At 47.0% G+C, this 21346-nt stretch overlaps 1 protein-coding gene across 1 annotated transcript in view; it reads left to right on the top strand.

The window, feature by feature from the left end:
* LOC144146604 (testis-specific serine/threonine-protein kinase 6-like) overlaps positions 1–21346 on the top strand; it is a 62876-nt gene that overhangs the window by 6931 nt on the left and 34599 nt on the right. Inside the window, exons 2-5 of the mRNA XM_077678541.1 lie at positions 2737–2956; positions 5844–6018; positions 9663–9668; positions 10467–10690. Coding sequence (XP_077534667.1) covers positions 2737–2956; positions 5844–6018; positions 9663–9668; positions 10467–10690 — 625 coding nt within the window. The remainder of the gene's footprint in view (positions 1–2736; positions 2957–5843; positions 6019–9662; positions 9669–10466; positions 10691–21346) is intronic.

The following is a 21346-nucleotide window of genomic DNA, read 5'->3' as shown; positions in this document are numbered from 1 at the left end:
CTGCGTCATTTTTTTTCTGCTCTGGACCCTTCCACATAATTACCAGTGTTCGGCTTTCCCGTTTCTCGGCAGCCATTCTATTACCCTGGTGTTGCATGGGTGGCCAGCTCTCTGCAGTACTTGCCCAACCCAACATTAATTGACCCTTTCTATTCAGCTATGACGTGTACCCCTAGGGTTTGCCCTCTGATCTAAGACGTTCCCGATTTATAATTTGAGTCGCCCATTACCTTGATAAGGTTCGTCGAACCAACCTAGGCTGCATTTAATGTACTTCTAATATGCCTGCGTTTGTAACTCGTACGTTGCCCGGGAATACGCACTGTTTGAGCGCCTTTCTTTACACCGAGAGGGGTAGCCCACTGTCGAACTCTGCCGAGTACTGGCTGAATTTTGTGTTCTATATGTGCTTTTTCTATATGTTGTGTCCTATATGTGCTTTTTCTAAAGCTGAATTCTATATGTGCTTTTTTCGTCCTGATTTGGTCGCCGCGACTTGTCTGAGATTTGCTCACTCTTATCCTGTCAATAATTATCGTTGTTTAAGGGGCGCATTACGCGTGTCTGTTTAAAATTACCTTTGACTCATTCGTATTTATTTTTAACTAAACGATTAAGCTTACTCTTTGCAGGTCCGCAAGCATTCTTTGCCGGTCTTCTCCCTAATTAGTGACATCGCCCTGTCCTGGGGGATATCATGCATCTAAAATCCAACGAAATTCACCATTTACTCAAACCATGGCCGCCGCAGATTTAGAAATCAAGCTTTCTGAATGGTCTCTTCAAACATCCTGTCAAAACTTCCGCTGAGATTGCGCTTCCCATGCTGTGCACATGTAAATACATAGAGACGTACATATACATGTGTATGTGCGTGCTCGCGCGTGCATACGCCTGTTTCCAACGAATGTATCCCAGCGCGTTGAATGGATTCCGCGTTGTCTCAAGTGATTAAAGGGACACTGAAGTGATTTGTAAACAGTGCGGGATTACTAGCGCAAATTGTAGTCCGGAGTTCACTGCAGGCCATGTTTCGACCGCTCTGAGCGCAGTTACGCGAATTTATTTAGTAGAAAAATCAATTCCAAAATGCTGTTGTTCTCTCTGCATCCTCGCCCATTTTCTATGGTGTTTTCGTGTGACGTAAGGAGGCGATGACTTGGTTTTACTGCGCTATTGCACGGCTCGCCAACCTTCCGGCAGATTCAGTCGGCCCAGCGTTTAGTCCGCCGGCCGCCGACTGGTCATCGCAATTCGTTCGCTCAGTTGAAACTAAATCACAACACGCTTGTGAATGAAAGAATGTGCCTTTCTTTACTTTATTATTTTGTACACTGTATCTAGCTTCATGTCCAGGTCGCTTCCACACAAGCGCTGCACAAGCGCACATGCGACGCTTCGCTGACTGGTACGCTAGTAGGAGAATCTAAGCAACTTGAAGGCGAGAGAAGAGTCAGCGAAGTCAATAAAGGTACTAAGGAATTAATATCAACTAGAAATTTTACCGCACAGCGTAAAACTAGGGAGCAAAAAGCACTTTTTCCCTCTGGGTGAACAAGCACAGCGGCCAGCAGCATGCCCACACATCAGCCAACGCTTTTCCGTCTAAGAAATGCAATTCCTAAGCCTGAGATAGTGTGACAATTTGGGGCACGCTTACTGCACGAGCGCTGTACAACAAATAGTCGCCTAAACTACTTGAAATGCTAAAACTAAATAAAAGTGTAAACTGATATACCTTGTATTCAGTAGAGGCAGCGCGTGCCCATGGCCGAGGAGTCTGGAGCGCTAGGTATGTTATTTTGAAAGTCGCAAGCTCGAATCCCTGTGGGGTATTTTTTTGTGTACATTGATTTTTTTGCTTCCGGTCGATGTTTTCTATGCTGAGGTCACTATTTTTGGGCCATAACGTTCACTGCTCCACGAGCGAGTTCGCAGAACGAGCGCAGACTGACACCGACGCGCTAGCGAGTTCTCATTGGCGTGCTGTTACCATAAGCACCGACGGCTTGCGGGCAGTGGGCGGAGGCCAGAATTAGGAGACCCTTGGCCCGGTGCGAACACACTTTTTACAATACAGGCAGGAGTGAGGCAAGCTCCAAATATGGGAGAAAAGCGCTGGCATTTGAGCGTCTGCGGTGACGCGGAGGAAGTTCATCCACTGCGCAGGCCTCAGCTAGTGATTGCTACGATTCCAAGCCGTCCTGGAAGGCTTATCTTATGCATTTTACAGCCGAAAACATGGCAGCAGATGACGATTATTGAGATATCGGGAATGCCCGTCCAACGATAACGTCGGATGTCAAGCATCTTGTTGTACAGAACCGAAACCGAAATTTGTTTGAAGGCTAATCCTAGACATCGTCCAATCATGGTGCACCTCCTCCCGTCGTCACAGCCTTTAGTTGGTGCGGCCGCCGCAGACCGCGCATGGTAGTTTTTCTTCTTTCGGGCTTTATAAAATAATTACCGACTTATCAACCGGATAAACGGTGAAATATATGTTAATTTGATCCTGTCTCAGCGGAAGCAACAACGGGCACTTGACAAATTCACTTCAGTGTCCCTTTAATGGCTACTGTAGGGGGGGCGGCGGGGTAAGCGTGGCTCAGTGTGGATTTTGAGGATAATTATATGCTCCAGAGAACGCTGACTTCTAATTATGAGCTCATCGCATTGTGGGAGTGTATTAAAATTGAAAGCGCAAAGGCTTACCTGATACCTTTTATTGTGCAGGCTTGTGGTCAAGGACGGCGCTACGTATGCGTGCAAAATAATATCGAAAGAGAAGTCGTGCGAAATTTATCGGGTGAAGTTTCTTCCACGAGAGCTCAAGATTCTCGGTGCCACGAAGCATCCGCACATCACCCGAGTTTTCAAAATAATTGAAGAACCGGTGAAAGTGTTCATCATCATGGAAATGGCTTGCGGTGGGGACCTCTTGGAAAAGATACTGGTACGCGGAATTCATTAGGCTAAGAGCTCTATCAGGGGCAGACGCGCTTCTGCTGATTCAATTATTTCTTAGCACTGCCGCTTCGTGATTGTGCACAGCTGACGAATGTGCGCGGGGGTCCAGAAATTTGTAGTATTTCAGAAAAAAGAACTACTTATAGAAGGCAAAAACCCCAATGAACATTTACTCAAAATTTAAAGCAAATGCTTTCCGTGCCTCGCGCATGGCGACGTTGCCCCGAAACGCCCTGCAAGAACGCAGCTTTTTCTGACGATGATGATGATTGAGTAAAGTGAAAGACGGTTAAAACTGGAAGCTTGATCCGGTCGAAATCCGATGTCTCCGAAGTCTAAAGTGAAAGTACAAAATCCAACCGTTAGCATCAAAACGCGCTGCAGGAAAGCCAACTTCCACAATGTGTTTCCACAAACGCACATCAAGCGCCTCAATAAAGAGACACGTTCCGTGGTCGGGATCTAACCTGGGTCGCTGTCGTTATGAAGACGACGTATATCTAATTACTCCATTGCAACACGGTCGAAGCAGTTTAGATTTGGCACTTTGACTTTGACTCACGTTGCATGCGAAAAATATCCTCGGCTTAACGATCTGTCTCGTAGTAAAGGCGCGTCGAGTATTTTCACTCGACAAATCAGTTTGGTCTAGCAGAGAAAGGAGACGAATTGTGGCGACGGGGTGTGAGAAGCACATTTAAGAAGTGAGTTTGTTCAAAGAATGTGCAAATGTTGCCTCAAAAACCACACAGAATGCTACTAGGGCGACAGTAACCAAGTAGGAGCACTAGGGTTAATTTTTAAACTCAACTACCTATAGTAAAACAATAAATAAGACGTGACATTTAGAGGAGTTGACACAATAATAAAGAAAACAAATATGTATTTAGGCTTGATATGCAAGTTTTGCTACCTTTTGGCATTTTCTTTGTAATGCACTACATCCATTTAAATGGTTTAACGTTTCATTTCCTGGCGTTCGTGCAGGAACCAAGAAACATTACGAAGAAATATTTCTCAAAGCCTGATTGAGGGATACGAAAGTTTTCCGCATATCGGTTGGCGAAACTTTCCTGCCGCAAAATAAAAATAATTTTACGGCGCACCATTACTACGTGTGAAAGTTTAAACCAGATGGAAACTTCGATCACAGTACATGCGAGTTGTTTGGCGGTTTGTGGTATCGAGAAATCCGTACAACTGAACACGTACATGCTGGCGACGGTTCGCGCGTGCGCAGTAGGAACAAATTATGAGAGCCCGTGTCCTACCTCGCTATGGAATTAGTTTTTCGGCATGTGAGCATGTTGATTTGGCCTACCGAGGCATACGGCGCCGGTGTCTGTTATTGTTGTCAAACTTCGTCACAGCAGACGATGAAACAGCGCACGACCAAGTGAGATGACGGTAGCAGAAAAGGGCGGCAACGCGGCACTGACAAAAGATTACTCCCACCTCCCATCGCGGGAACCCCTGTGTAGATGCGACGCATAGGGGGTTCCGTTGTTGTTTCCGTTAGGTTGATTCCCCATCGCGTGAAACGTGCCGTGAACCCCCTGCCGCGGCTATGACGCAACACAATCCAACACAATCCACTTTAATCCAATCCAAATCCAAGCCAAGCCAAGCCAATCCAATCGAACCCAATGTCTCTCGCGAGAGAGTGTTCGCTATCGGAGAGGAGAGGGGTGGGCGGCGAGAGCGCAGCTCGCGCGGCGAGGAGAATGGGGGAGGGGGGTGGACGGACAACAACAACGCCGTATGGAGGAACAAGGCGAGTGAATGAGACGCAGTCGCATCTAATATGCTCACACGTCAAACCACGCCTCGTCCATACCAGTGTAGTACATAAACTCTCGGCACTTGTTCCTACTGCGCCTACTCGAACATTCCGCTAAAAGCGCAGCATATACTAAGAGCCACGCGCGCCGTTGTTTGTACTGCAGGGTATATTTATTGTACATAGTGAAGCGTCTGCCTTTGCCGGCCATCGTATCTAAGCCGCAGGTAGCTTTACCCGCCAGTCTCAAGGATCTCCTCCACTCGAGTCTCCAGCGGAGGAGATCCTTGGAAGCGATTTCCACAGGCATAAGCCTGCGAGATCATTCCCTCAGCTGAGTGGAGGGAGCAAATTGGTTGGAGGAGTGACTAAGAATAGGGCCCTTACAGGCCTGTGAATGTATAATGTACACAAAGCAAAATAATAATATTGCCGTAAGGTGTACGTTTTGATTTGTTTACGCATCTTTGGTACGGGCATCCGGGTGCACCCAGCCATTTTTCTTTTTGGCGAAGCGCGCGCTCCCTTCAGGTTTCTTAAACCGCACGCGTTATTTTTTTTATAGGAAAAAAGCGTTGCCCTGCCGTGACTATTCTGTAGTGTTCCTGGTTATCTGGAAGTGTTCTTGATCCAAATCGATGTTACTGGAAGCGAGAGAACAATTAAATTTGTGGTGTGCAAACTCCACTGTATTCCATGCGTCAACGCTCCTCTGTGCGCGCCACTCGCTGGCTGCTGCTCTGCGTATGGTGTGGCGAACTGGTAGTTAGGTTTTGCGGTTTCCAAGTTCGCTGCAATGAACCTTGTTTACTGCAAGAGCACTGAATCGTTCTTGGCTACGCGACAATACTCTTGTTTCTAAACGCTCGTGTGCCGAAGAGCAGCTTCAGCGCTTTTTTGTTGTTCTATTTTTCCGCGTTTCATAGCTCCCATATTTAACATGTACTGCATTCGTCACAAGGTGGAACGGCTTAGTGAAACTACTGAGTATTTTAGTGGTCGTTTCAACAAACACTGACCCGCAACCTTATTGCTCTGGGTGATTGCTGCGTAATATTCACGTTGCATAATTATTCGACTTTGTAACTTCCAGAGAGTCAAGCGTCTTGACGAAAAAACATCTCACCAATTCTTCATGCAACTCGCCAGCGCCCTCGGTTACCTGCATAAGCATGACATCGCTCACAGAGATCTCAAGTGCGAGAACGTTCTGCTGACTACAGTGGACGTTGTCAAGCTGACAGATTTCAGCTTCGCTCGCTACTGCTGTGAGTACTTATGCCCAGTCAGGTCATGCTTTACTCGAGCACAGCTTCATTACTCCGCACTGCGAGTAGCGGTAGAGTTAAGGAAAGCGATTTGGCCTCTAAGAGACTTATCACTGACTAGAATTACGTTATCTGAATTTGTGGTGGGAATATACTGGTCGCTGACTCTTCAATGTGCTCTGTGGATATGTGCTGTGTATCTTTTAGAAACAAACTGAATGTGCAGCGTTATTGTTCTAATAAAGCAAATGTTCCCAGTACAGGGCAGGGTCAGCTTCTTGACGATGAGCGGCGACGCTGGGAACCCTGAGATTCATCAAAGAAGCTGTGGGTAACGATCGCGATGTGTTACAGTTGAAGGGTGAAATTCACGCGGTGGCTCACTGGCTAAGGCGTTGCGCTGCTGAGCATGAGGTCGCGGGTTCGATTCCCAGTCGCGGCGGCCGCTTTTCTGATGGAGGCGAAAAGCAAAAACGCCCGTGCGTACGAGATTTCGGAGCACGTTCAAGATCCCCAGGTGGTCAAAATTATTTCGTAGCCTTCCACTACGGCGCGCCTCATCGCCTGCGTTGCGTTGGCGTGTTAAACCTTACAATCATTCAAGGGTAAAATCCAAGAATGTATGTCTTTATGATGATTTTCTAAGAGAAATGGAACTCCTGTGTTTGCTGACCATTTTGAAAAAAAATTAGTGGACTAGTGTATAATATACTCAGCTTTTAAAGGGAATTGTCGTACTTGGGCAACATAAAGGCAAACATTTTGGTGTTTGGTTATGTCCCTCGACTGAACTGTGCGGCATGAAGTTGAAAGAATGCTTGAACAAGAAAGACATACAGGCAATGCTACTCCAAACTACCAAGACTGTTGGTACATGTCATACATTTCAATGTAGCTGAGCACAACGAAAACGTTAAGCATATTTTAGGCACAACCTACGTGCGCAACTGAGACTAGCAGCGTTCTTTTGCTAGAAAATTTCACATGAAATAGTGCAAATATAAACTTAAAAGAGAAGCGTCAAAGAGCCATGAGGTAAGAGCAAACGCCAAAATACAACACCATACAATGAGGTGTTTTACTTGAAACAGAAACAAAGGTTCCCAAAAGATACAGGCCGAGCAGTGCGAACGCAAAAAAGCTTAACTGAGCAATCCTTAACAGCCTGCATTATGCAAGGTGCGAGAAGAGGGCAGGGAACGTTAGGTGTGAGGGGTAAGCACACGAGAAGGTGCTAATTAGCAAGGATAGCAGAACACAATCGTATTTCGACAAAACTTGCAGCGAAGAAATCAGAAACGCGGCCATTTTTACGATGTTGTACGGCGTGTCAGCCGCGCGAGAAGAAAACCAATCGGGTACTAATATTAGCGGTCAGAACACGGCCAATTACGAACCTATGGCAAACGTGTGATTTTGTGGCCCTTTTGTCTTTCGTATCAAGCAACACGTGAACAAAAATATACCCAAGCGGCAAATAAGTGCATTTTCGTAATATTCATCGCAATATTCATACAGTAATAATATTGGCAAGAGCTGCAACGCCTAAAAATGGCCGTGCAACATTACTAGACAAAGTCATATAGCATGCAGAGCAGACTAGCATACTCCAGCAAGCTAGCCAATGTATTTCCACATAACAGTGTCGGAAGACCCTTCCATAAAAGCAACTAGACGAAGCTCGTTTGACCTGGAGCCCGAAATGGTAGCCTCAACGACACACATGCACAACATATGACCTCCAAAGCACATCAGGATTACACCGAACACGTAATTCGTCTTAAAGCATCATTTCCGAAGTCCGTATTGTCAGCGAAATAGAAACAGCCGTTTCCGAGGGAGTGTGTGACCCAACTGTGAAAGCACCATGACCCGCACCATGACGCGAAATGGTAAATAAACCGTAAAGGCCGGCTGCGGACGATTGTGTGAGGGGCGTCTCCAGGGGTGCACCAATTGTGATTGGCCATGTTAGAGGGACCAGACATTGAATTAAAGTTGTGCTGGCCATAGTGGAACACGAACTGCATCCTATTGTAGGCCATAGCAGAGTTTCGCAAGCCCACACCCATACTGGATGTTGTGGTGCAGTAGCTATATGCAAAGCTTCTGCTCACTGAATATACACTCCAGCTGATACAGCCACCCACATTACACGAACCGTGAGCTGATGTTCCTCTCTGAGGTGCGCCTATATTCGAGTCCTAAAGCTTGGAACATAGTGTTTTCATTCGGATAGAATGGCAACGGTACCAGGTCAAATTCTGCGAGCTGCTGCTGTTCAGCTTGCACGGTTCAGGAGAGGACCGAGCGGAACAGCGTGCGTGAGTGGGCGTTCCTGCCTCGACTCTAATTTTATGTTGAGTGTGACGATGGAGATACAAAGATATTCGCGTGTTCTTCATACTCAGTATCATGTCACCACAAGACCGTGAGACGGAGAGCAAATGCGTAGCATGCCACCACCTGAGGATAAGCACATTAGTATATAGATACACATACAAATGCACATACGCTTGCAGAAGCCTGTGGACTCGTTTTCGTTTGCCCAAGCAGTGCGTTTATGGTGTTAAATACTCAGCTTAGAACTGCAGTCTTTCGCTGTTTAACTACAGAACACTTGTAAGCGGCTTCTCATCGGAGTATTTCACCATAGACTGTGGAGCCAGACGAACCCTTAGAAACATTAGTACGTGCCTACCTCTAAAAAAACCACGGTATTTACCGTCCTGATATGGCGAGCTTCTGAGGCGAAAATGTCTAAAAGACGGTTGCCGTTTCTTGCATACTTCTTAGTGCTGCTTTTCTTGATGTTGATGTGCTGCCGTTGGTGGCTGCTTACTTCGCATGCTAGCATGCTGTGGCTGCTACTTCGTCTGGGTATTTGGCTTAATTGTTTCAAAGGTATATAAAATAATTTACATAACACCTGCACACATTACTGGTTATTTTAGCTCATGCACCCGCCGCGGTGGCTCAGTGGCTAAGGCGTTGCGCTGCTGAGCACGAGGTCGCGGGTTCGATTCCCGGCCGCGGCGGCCGCTTTTCTGATGGAGGTGAAAAGCAAAAACGCCCGTGTGTACGAGATTTCGGCGCACGGTAAAGATCCCCAGGTGGTCAAAATTAATCCGGAGCCCTCCACTACGGCGCGCCTCATCACCTACGTTGCGTCGGCGCGTTAAACCCCACAATCAATCAATCAATTTTAGCTCATGCTCTTTGTACGCGTATTCTTTATGGGAGATTTTGGTCTTGCTAATGGTATTATGCGGTCAAAAAAATTAGTTTCCAAACACCAGTTGGTGTGCAGACTTCTATACCAATGGTTCATATTTGATTTCAATTCACAAATGTTTAAAAAAACATGCAATACAAAATTTTATAATTTTCACGTACGTTTCAAAACAAAATGAGCGATAGATAGGGATTTATTTATGAGCAGACCTGCCGAATCTGTAAAAAAATTGATGTTGTTTATGCTTTGGTTAAGCCTAGTTCATACCGAAAGCTTCACTGCGCTGGCTGGGCCCATTACCGATGTGTGGTCGAGTTGCGGTTTCGACATGATATGCAGACGTTTGCAGCGAATACACTGTTTCGCCTCGCGTGTTGTTTAAGCCTCGCCGCTGCACGAACGACCACAGCTGGATGTTCGTCTTCCTGCATCGCACACGTTTCTGCGCAGCACGTGGCCTCCTGGCGTTCCTTAGTTAAGCGCGCTAATTGCTGAGGTAGCAGCCTCCTCTCGGGTACCGTGCACGTCTACTTTCCCTCCTTGCCTTCTCCGTAACCGGTCATCTGTCCCCGCGATCGTATCGCTTCTCCGCGCCGGGCGCTCAGGCAGGTGACGAAAGTGGTCCCGCGCACGTCTCCGTTCCCTCCTCACCTATCTCATGCCACCTATTTCTCGTCGCCATCAGTCTGCTGCTCCCCGCCGGGCGCTTGCGGAAGGGGGTGTGTTTTGATCTCTACCTCTCAAGGTCAAAACTGGTCACCCCGCGAATACTGGCCGAGGTAGCGTGCTGTAGCTTTCGCTACAATAATAAACCAGGGGAATCTTCAGGAACCACACATTTTATTAGGGGTCAAATCTGAGCATTCAAGTCGCGCGGGTAAACAGGAGGCCCCTTGCTGAGCCATGCTCGAAGATATTAGGCAGAACAGAATGGTGGTACACGTGCTACGGTAGATTCTACTGGGCGAAATAAAGATAACCCAAAATTCTACTTTGCGGATATTACGTGATTTCGTAAAGTGAGAATAAGCCTTGTCGAGACATTGATTTTACCGCGATTCATTAGTCATTTGTGTGGAGAAAGATTTTCTTTCCTCCATGGGCGGAGAGTATTCATCCTCGGAACACGTATCTTTGGTGAAGTGGTAGTCCAAAATGGTATAAAGTACTTTTCAAATCCTGAGAATGCAGCAGTACACTTGCTTTTCCGCAGCTGATAGGAACAAGCAGAAGGAGCTCAGCGAGACATACTGTGGGAGCACTGCGTATGCGGCACCCGAAGTGCTTCAAGGCGTTCGCTACAAACCTCTACATGCGGACGTCTGGGGCCTCGGTGTCATCCTGTACGTCATGGTCACCGGACTATTGCCGTACGAAGCCAACACGGTACTCCACCAAGTCCGGTTGCAGATGAACCGACAGGTTCGGTTCCCGAGGGTGCGTATCTAGGATGCACTGGAGCCTGCATGCTTCTTTCCACGCTGTAGTTTTAACTTATAGATGCAAACGGGAACACAAAGGGGTGTCGCAGTAATACCCGAAGACCGCCATCGGGAAGACAATTTATATATTTATGGTGGACATTAAAATGGCCTTGCTGCGCTAGCTTCTGTACGCTGGAATACTTCTTTGTCTAACGTACTGTGTGCATGTGCATCCAACTTACCGCAAAAATATCCGTGTGTTCGAGGTTTCGGAGCACGTTAAAGATCCCCAGGTGATAAAAATTGATCTCGAGCCCTAAATTACAGCGCGCCTCCACCTGTGCAGCGTCGGCACGTTAAACCTCATAATCGTGCAACTTATTGGCACGTAGCTACGGAACCGTGGCCTTGGTGACCATCATCCCGTGGTCACCAAGCCATGATCATTATGCCGGCAAAAAACTGCGACGCAAGCAAGTTTTTGTTGCGCAGCAGAAATAGACACTATAGCCAGTGGCACACACAAGTCAAAACTCTACATAAACAGAAATAAACAAGCTATCAGAAAAACCTCGAATTATGGAGTAGCTGCAGTCCGTACACAATTTTGTAATGACTAACCATGAAATGTTCCCGTCTGTTGTCAAGAGGAGTTGTTAGTTTCACTGAATGAGAAAATGCTTGCCGCTTGAACACGTAAGATAACTCATCACTGAAGGTGCAAAGATTAAACGTAAAGACAGCTAATGCTGCGCCGTAGAATGCACTCAAATGTTTCCCACTGCATAACTGTTGTCTGCTAACGGCGTAAGGCGTGATATACTCATTTCTCCATATCCCCATTGCCATATATCACACTCGACGTTGAAATTTCGACGTCGTTGTACAGTGTGCGGAAACTGAATATTTTCAAGACTTTTCTGCGGTGCAAGCCCGGTTGCACCATTCTTTGTGTTCATCGCTTAATACGTATCACGAGGCATTCGCCTTCAACGCAGGCTAGCATACTAAAGGGCCCTGGAGGGATTCGAGGCGTTATTATTCTATGTTTAACATTTCCCTATCATTACGGGATCGTTGCGAACGTATTGCGCCTCTGAGCACGATGTGGCAGGATAGATTTGTGGCCTACGTGCTATTTACAAAGCAAATAGAAACCACAAAAATTCCTGACCCACTTAAATAATTTATTTCCTTAGGATCGCATTACTAGTATAAAACATGTCAGAAATATCAACTATCAAACGATCACGTAAGATGTAATAAATAATTGTAGATAATGAGGAGGTAGTGAGAAGAGTTTAGTACACATTGTAATTTATAAATGATTATCAAGCTAATAGAACCAGCCGGTATATCCGCAACCAAACCAGTTGAGCTCTGTTATAGCGTTGTTTTCAAGAAACAAGCTCTGCGGAAGCTCTCGGCGAGTTTTTATTAGAATACGTATAGTTTGTGAGAAAACATTCCCGCAACGGTAGCGCGATCTACACACGTAAATATGGAAAAAAAGCTAGGGCAGCCATTTATGCATAGGGTGCTACGAAACCCCCGCAGGGACACCTTGACTATTCAAAGTGTATGGTGACTGGCTGCACCAAGGTGAATGGTGAGTAGCTCCACAATGGTGAGTAGCTTCACCATGCCTACAGGTGTAGGCACCCTGAGCTCCGCAGCATGGGCTAGACCTGTAAGCATTTGGTATTTGCAATACTACTGGCCCGAGTACAAGAAGGTTGCACCCACCCACGCCCAGGCTTTGCGTGGTTTAATTAGCTGTGTCCGAGGGAAAGGGAAACAATGGACAGAAGCTGGGCGAGTTGGTGCTGGTTCATGATTAAAGTAACAGCGCGCAGAGACGCAAGACAAAGACGAAATAAGGCAAGACGATCTCTGACTCACAACTGAATTTTTTATTGAGAAGCACATTATGTACACAAAAGCCAGCCGACCTACACGTGGCATACGACCTTTTGCAAGCAGGTGTGGCGTTGCCTTGTTTATAAGCACTGCACATGCCATGACAACTTATCAAGCGGTAAAAAAACTGATTATTGAGTATTTGAAACTGGATCTCAGGTATTTTCTAGGAAATCAATTTGTTTTCTTCATTGTGTTCGAAGGTTGGGATACCCACCTATCTCCCAGCTTTGCAAATATTGAATGCTTTGATCACTTATCGCGTCGTCCTGTCTGTGTGCGAAAAAAGAACTTTTGTTTCATTAAACTTAGGCTTACAGGCATATCCCCGGAAATGCATGGAAAGGCGCCCCTGCGGGTCATTCTCGGGGCTGCCGCTGTGTTCCATGCGACACACATTCAAACAACGGCCCGTCTGGCGCATGTACTGACGGCCGCATCTCAGAGGCCGCTTTACACCACACCCGTTTTGCACTGCACAAACGGCGCTTTGTGCTTTACCCTGCAGCCTTTGCGCTTGCTTCCTCGTAGTACATCTCTTTTCTTTCCACAGCCGGACAGACAGCACTTAGCTTGATACCCCACACGGGGCACCATGAGTAATCATGGTGACGATACCGGTGACACCGCGGACCCGAGCACCCAAACATAGGTTCTAACCTACCGTGGTGGTGTGTTTTAAGGTGAAGGGTAGAAACCACTAACGGTGGCCGTCGGAGAAGAGTTCAAGCTCCGGAGGATGAACTCCATGTCCATCTACCAGGCAGAAGGCTCCAGGACCTGTAAAGCTATCAGGGTAAGGCTGTCGAAGAAAGAACCCCCGTTCGCTGCTCTATATTATCCGATATGGCATTTTCTCCCCCCCCCCCCAAACGTGATCAGTCCCTGAAAAGGCCCGTACCGAAGTATCTTTTCCGTCTTTTGCAAACCTTAAGCGTTCCTGAGCCGCATAGTCATTCTTGATTTCTTGTCATGTAATTGCCCAGTCTCGCAATGAAATCAGTGTTCTTGATCGCCAAATATCTTGAAGGCATAATTGGGAAATCATATAAGGCCAAAAAATAAAAGCCTCGTGGAGTCCTTGGCTAAGTAAACGACAAGCAGCAGTCCACAAAGCTTGTAGCTGAAACTCGAATGGCTTATCTGGACATCAGGGTCACACCCCACCGAAGCCTCAACAGGTGTGATCTCTGAACCAGATCTGCTGAACGAAACGGATGCAGGTCTCCTTGAGGGCTTGAAGGATCAGAGCGTCCCCTCCGCGAGGCGCATCATCATCCGCAGAGACAAGGTTCCCACAAAGCACATTATCTTGAACTTTAACTGCCCAGCACTCCCACAACATATAAATGCAGGCTTTATGCGGTGCTCCATCCGTCCTTACATGGCGAACCCACGGCGTTGTTTTAAGTGCCAGCGGTTCGGGCACGCTACAAACTCTGGCCGTGGCTGAACAACCTCTGTAAAATGCGCGGCACAATATCATGCCAGTGACAATTGCCCATCCAACACCCTTACTTGTGCGAACTCCCGGGGGCCGCACGCTGCATATTCCCGCACTTGTGAAAATTTTCAACTATAAAAAAGATTAACATCAACGTCACTGAGCCCCGACGCAACCCCAGACGCAGGCCGCCGGGGCGCGTTGCGGCGTCTGGTTTCCACAGGGACCCAGTTGAGCGAGTCTGACCTGGTCCCCCCTTCCCTCCTGGGCTGCCTCAGGCAGCCAACCCGCCATTACAGCGCTTGATGAGCCAGCAGTGGCTGTGGTGGCAACGGTCACCATCGGGACCGATGCGCCTTCCGCTCCTCCTGCCTCACCGTCCCTGATTCCACTGGAGGCTGCGAAGGCGATTGAAACGGAAGTCCCCATCGGCTTCCCCCTCCGCCTCGCCGCCCGTGCAAGTTTTGGAGCTCCCGACAATTTCGGCGGTAGCGGCTCAAACAACAAAGGGTACCCGAATGTGGGCCAAGTCCAGGGGGCCCGGTCCATCGGGCACCCCGAGGACATCCGACGACGAGATAGACGTCGGGCCGTTCCGGTCTGCGTCGCAGCAGAAGGAACGGGTCCCTTCGTCGAAACCCAGAGAGAAGCCAAAAAAACCCTTCCGAGAATAGCAGCCCCAAAAGACTTTACATGCTCGCACTCCAGTAGTTCTGAACATTAATAATGGGAAGAAAAAATATTATTTGGTGGAATTGCAGAGGTCTTCTTCATAATATTGACGATGTATACAAGACACTGCATGCTAATGAGCCAAGTGCCATGTGTCTGCAGGAAACTCGTCTTACCAGTAAACAGACAAACTTTCTAATACCTATTGTAGCGACGCACCCCCTACGTGCGACGCGGAGGGTGAACACCTATAGTGGCGTCAGTGCGTCATGTGCCCGTGTGCGCGTGTGCTATGAACAGTAAGCCACAACAAACACGTGTAGGCCGCATAAAACCCAAAACATGCGCACAACCAACCGAGTGGCTTAATAGCGGCGCTCACAAGAGAAGCGGGAGGAGTGAGCACCTGGGAGGAGGAGAAGGAGGAATAAACGTTTATTGATTCCTATAAAAGGAAGATTAAGGGCTGGATGATCTTCAGTGTAGTAGCGTTGACCATCCATGTTGGGTGGCGTCCCTAGTCCAGGATGCCATGGCCCTGAGCTTCTTGTCTGGACCGGATCACCAGGCCGCGCTGGTCATCCAGGACCTCGCTGGACAGCAGGGCCTCCCACTGTTCCGTCAATGGCGCCAGGACCTCTGGGAGTTCCTTCACACCCTCGCACTCCCACACCATATGGTAGAGAGTGTTGGGGGTGCCGCAGAATAGGTGGGGTGAATTCGTCACGGTTGAGCGGTACGTCGTCTGCAACGCACTTCCGGTTCGACTGGTTCGACGCTGCCCGGGCGGTCGCATGGCGACAGCGTACTGCTAACGACTGCTAACGAGTGATACGCGATTAAAAAGTTCCGCGGAAGCGATAATGGTTGGGTGCTCCGCAGTAGGATGCACCAACGCGAGTGTATAGGGAAAAGAGATGTATAGATTTCCCTGGAACGAGGCGCGGAAGCTGCAGTGGGCTGTCGCTATGAAGCGGGGCATCACTAAAGGCGGAATTTGGATGCCCGGAGTTGGAGCGCGGCTATGTCAGGACCACTTCGTAACAGGCAAGTGTTTGCGGCATCCTCAAGTGCAGACTAGATTTTCAACAATGACAGGCAACTCGACTTAGCATGCGAATCGTATTTGTGTGTTCACAGGTGCTCCAAACAAAGACCCTTTGCACATCGACTACACACCGTCGCTGTTTTGGCACGACGAGAGAGCGACCGAGACTTCAAGAAGGAGAATAGAATGGTAAGAGACAGCATTTTAGAATAAGTGTTGTTCTAAATTTGCTTGTACTCGTCTTGCAGCCACGAAAGGCATACGACCATCGGGAAAAAACAGGTCGACGCACCCAGCTTGTAGCTGACGGCCCCCAACCCGAGTAGTGGAGAGGAAACGCTGCCTCGCCTCGACGCGAGCTCTCTCGATGCGAGCGGAAGCGCCGCCGAACACCAGAATGGGAGCTCAGAGGAGGAATCGTTGGACGACGAGGATAAGAGGTTAGCTGTGCTTTGGGTATACATGTTCATAACATAAGTTGCACCAACTTTTTTTTCCATTTTCTGGCCAGAACGGTGGAAGTCCAAACTGATAGGTGCGAGGCTCCGCCCTCTAGGTCCTGTGACACGGAGCGCATCAGGCTTCTGGAAGCCCAGGTTAAGCACCTCCAGGGAAAGGTTCAAAGCCTTAAAAAGGCCAGAAGCGTCCGCGTTATGGATGATGACAAAGTGCACTTATACACAGGTACAAAATATGTACAAACTCCATATTGTTTGTCTTGCATGTTGAAAGGGTAATCTGACCTGTATACCGACGACGTTTATTTACAGGATTGTCAAAGCCACTTTTCTTTGCCATCCTGGACAGCATTGCCCCGGTGCTCCCAAAGGCGAAAAGGGTATTTCCGCACGAGACGCAACTTCTCTCATTTTTGATGAAGTTGCGCCTAAATTTGCCTTTTAAGGACCTGGCGTATCGCTTTGGAGTGACACGCAAGACCATCAGCCGGAGCTTCAGGATGGTGCTGCAAGCTGTGCACCACCTTTGCAAGGGCCTAATAGTTTTCTCCAGTCCAGAAATTTGCCGCAGCTGGCTGACTGAGAAAGAAAAGAAGAACTTTCCGCACCTGCGCACCATCATCGACTGCACTGAAGTGCGGCTTGCCAGGCACGTTTTCTCCCACCTCGACGTATTATACACGTGGCATCAGGCGTACTAATCTGTACGAGGCAATGTTGTGCTTCCTTTTTAGACCCTTGAACTTGGATGGCCAACAGGTCGTCTGGAGCCACTACAAGCAGGCCACAACGCTGAAGTACCTGGTGGCAGGGAATCCGCATGGAGCCGTCATGTTAATTTCTAAGGCGTACGCAGGCAGAGCCTCTGACAAACAGCTCACACTGGCATGTGGTAAGCATTGCTCAGCAACATTTTGCTGACTGCTCTGGTTACATTTTTCTTTGCTTTGCTATCAAAATAGCTTTGAACTTGGAGAATGTACACCGTAACCTATAGGACAGTATAGAATCCATTGTATTGCCTCAGCACTCAGTCTCATTGCCTGTTGTTGCATAAGAACTGGCAGTGATCACTCTGTTCGTAAAGGTCAACACACTAGGGTATCATGGCCTCAAATGGAAATTATTCTCACTGAGCCACTTGCCGTGGTTATTCTGCTGCCAATTAATTACGGTCATGGGTTCGATTCCTAGCTCAGCTGCTGTTTTTCTGATGGAGGGAAAAACATAATTCTTTTGCTTATAGAATATCCACGGGGCCCAAACTGATCTGAACAAACGGGGCCCAAACAAACGCGTTGCAAACTGATCTGAAGCCTTTCGCTACGACATGCCTGAATGACTGACAGGGTGCTGCCTTGGTGTGTGGAACTACAATTTCGCGTTTCATTTCTGCTACGACCCAAATTTCACTCGTGAATACATCTTTATGCTGCATTAGTTCTGGGGAAGATTCCTACCAAGCTGGAAGCACTGAGACTTGTCACCCCATCGCACTCGTGGATGAACTTTTAAGATAAGCTGTCTCCAGGTACCACCCTGGCAATTCAGTGGCTGAGGTGCTCCTCAGAGGTTTTACATGCTGTTCTTGTGCCTCGGCTGAAAGGTGAGCCATTGCGGGGCGCTGCGGATTTCGACCACCTGGACACCTTTACTGTGGGCAGAAATTTTAAAACACGAGGAAAACAGCTGCCACAGCTGGGAATCAAGCCTCCGGCCTTGTGCTCAGTAGTGCAACACCGGAGCCATGGAGTTGCTTTGGCACGTTCATGCTGAAGGTGGAGAGGGAACTTTTATAGGAAAAGAGAGAGAAAAAATGCCTGCGTGTTACAAAACTTCAGTACATTTTTGACCTCTTAATACCGAGTTTTTTTAAGGCTGATCCTCATTTCCTGTTTTTTTTTATTTATGTTCAGTGCAAATTTTGTTTTAGTAATGCACTATGATACTCTACAGGACATGTAAAATCTTAAGGGTTGTCCAATAAAAAAATGTGGCACAAAAAAAACAGATAACTGCCCGCTAATTAGGATGTCTAGGTGTTTTTACAGCTATCTAGGCAATATTCTTCAAAACAATGCACCCCAAAAAGTGGCAGCTGGCAGAACAAGCTCTGCTCTCTACTTTTGTCCTGTCCGACTTGCCATCCGACTTTTAGGACAGCCACGCTGTTGTAAAACAAAGCAATGCTGATAATGAAACGTGCGCGCCGTCTGATGTTTAAAATTCACCCGACACAATCTATGTGTTTATGTGGCCCCTCAGTGCATGGTGCGACGTGTCCACCATAATTTGTTTTACTCGTTGCGTCAAGAGTTGCAGGAAGTTGGTTACTGAGGCAGCATGGCTATACTTGCCGAGTGATTTTGGGAGTAGCAGTGGAAGGGCTAGTTCCTTTCAAATCAAACAAAGTTGTTTTTTGTCGTCATGGCCCATTTAAGGGGCCATGACGACAAAAACAACTGTTTGATTTGAAAGAAGTAGCCCTTGGTTACTCAGTCCGCTCTATTCCAGCCACATTGGATTGAATGTGATAAGGGACTCAAGGGACGTAAATATGGGCCAGCACTGCAAAACTGTTAACTTCACTTTGGCAATCAAGTGATGTGATTAAATCACCCAGTCAAGTTTCCTGGAGTGGCTTGGCTTGGTGACCGCCAGTCATAAAAGCAAGATTCTGCGACATCATAGAGAAGTTGCTAGAAAATAGCTGCGGAGTTGCCACTGGTTGATACGTTTTGTTAAATGTCAATTATTTGTTTGAAGCGTGCAATAAAATCGGCGTCGTTATGGGTATAGAAAAGTCTTTTTACATTGCCAAACTGGATTGTACACCTCTTCAGTTTCCTCATAAAAGTCAGGAGCATGATGGAAATAAGGCTGTTTTGACAGGGCATTCACTTCATGTCAGTGTGTCATCCACATTTTACATCCCCGAGTTGCAATGAAGTCAAGTAGGGTTCCTGCTTAGGTGGTCACTTTTAAAAAAAATGGTTTGGCATTGCTAAGCTTAGCAACCTAGTGATTTCACATATTTATTGCCCTCCCTCTTCTACCTTTTTTTTGAACAGGATTTATGGACCTCCTTGAAGCGGGTGACCAAGTCCTGGCCGACAGGGGTTTTCTGCTCTTTGAAGAATTCCTCGAGCGGAACTGCCAGCTTATTACGCCTAGCTTCACCAAGAACCGACTACAACTGCCTGGACAGGAAGTGACGGCATCAAGGAGGATATCCTCATCTCGTATTATCGTGGAAAGGGCCATTGGGCACTTGAAGAAGTGGCGCATTATGACGGACACCGTGCAGACTACAGTGGTCGATGTGTACGACGAGGTCATTGCTGTTGTGGCTGGGTTGGCCAACCTTTCTGCACCTCTGTCTAGACGAGGTGAGCAAATCAATAATGAAGATCTGCATGCAAGAGTTAATGTGAACACCTTCAACGGGTAAGCCTGCTTAGTTGGTTGGGTATCAACGTTGATAAAGGCAAATAGATTTCCCACTACTTCCAAATTACCCCAATGTGGTTGTGATGAGGCTTGCTCAAGAACAACAACTCACGTGGATGGGCTCTTCTGTTTGTGTTCTGCCATGCAACTTGTGCTGAGCAATCAGTTCATCTTTCTTTTGGCTACTTCGAGGCGCCGCAGCAATGATGCGGTACATAATGTCCAGTGCAGCGCGCAGACCATGGGGAAACTGCCAGCAACTGCATTAACAAAAGGCATGTCCCGACCTGACGTGTAGTAATCTTTCTCATGCAGGTGATAAAAGTTAAAACAACAGCTGGGAATATGACGATTGCTTTTCTTATTAGAAGGTAGAAAGGAAAACCAGAGAATAAATCTTAGTTTATGGGCATTGGTGCTGATGGCAGGAAATAATGAACAGGGATGCTATCTTTCTATAACAACCTTTATTCAGTGCCTTGAACATGAGTTCTTCAGGTATTCACATTTGTTGCTGCTACGCACTTTAACAGGCTAGCAACAAAGTTTAAAATAGAGAAAATGATTTACTGCAGATGTGTAGCGTTTGGTGACCCATTTAGCTCCATTCCAGTCACAAGATACGTTGCTTTAACCGAAAAAAAACAAGGTATTTGAAAATTGAAAAACTCAAATTGTGCGCCGCATGACGGCAGCAGTGAAACTATCTTTCAATGTGGTGCACTATACGGAGGTAGAGGCCCAACTGTAATCACACAGTTTCTTTTGTTAACGGTGGCCATTCATACCAACTCCCCACTGCCAAGCAGTCATAAAACTTTCCGCTCTGCGCAATAAGTCTTCACCATCATCACCTGTGACGATAAAGAAACCGCTGGAAAGTGGCTGGAGAGTTGCCAGTGCTTCATCTGCTTTTCTTAATATCTAGACTTTGTTTAAAGTTTGCAGTAAAGTTCGCATCATTGTTATGAGGACAGAGCAAAAAAAAGAGCTTAGCTTGTTATAAATAGTAAAAAAAAAGAAAACGCTGGTCAATAAACGTTTTTTCTCAGGCCGGCCGTGCTGGCTTAATGGCTAAGGTGCTGTGCTACAGAGCCTGAGGTACAGGTGCAATACCAGCCTCAGCCATCAGGTAGAGGTAAAGTAAGAAAATGCCAGTGTTTCAAGATTTTAGTGCACGTTAACGATTCCCAGGTGGTCAAAAATTAACCTGGAGTCCAAAACTATGGCAGGCTCCATGGCTCAGACAACTTCAACACGCCAAACCCAAAATAAAAAAAGTTTCTTAGTCTGGTCTGCGGCACAGGCACTCCTGCTCTACAAGTGGTGCTAGATATATTTATACACAGGTAATGTTCACATGCAGGAAAGAATATTTGCACAGTATGAAAAAAAACTATATACATACATAAACAGTACACTCAAACGAAAGCATATTTGCGCAGAATGGAAATGTAAAAAAAACTATATACACACATAAGTATTACACTCAACATGCAAAAGGAATATTTGTACAGAATCAAAAACTATACACATACATGAATGGGTCATTCAACAAGCAGAAATGGCTCAAACTGTGTTTCCAAGAATGATCCTGGGCATCACAATGTCCCTCAAGAACATCTGTACATTTGAGCTGTTGTCTTGCATGAAGTCATCGTCTTTTTCAATAACGAG

Source organism: Haemaphysalis longicornis, unplaced genomic scaffold (assembly GCF_048455015.1).
Source record: "Haemaphysalis longicornis isolate Haplotype H1 unplaced genomic scaffold, Haemaphysalis longicornis Haplotype H1 scaffold_7, whole genome shotgun sequence".
In the NCBI taxonomy this organism is placed as follows: Eukaryota; Metazoa; Arthropoda; class Arachnida; order Ixodida; family Ixodidae; genus Haemaphysalis; species Haemaphysalis longicornis.
The sequence above is the reverse complement of the archived record's forward strand: the minus strand, read 5'-3'. Positions and strand labels throughout refer to the sequence as shown.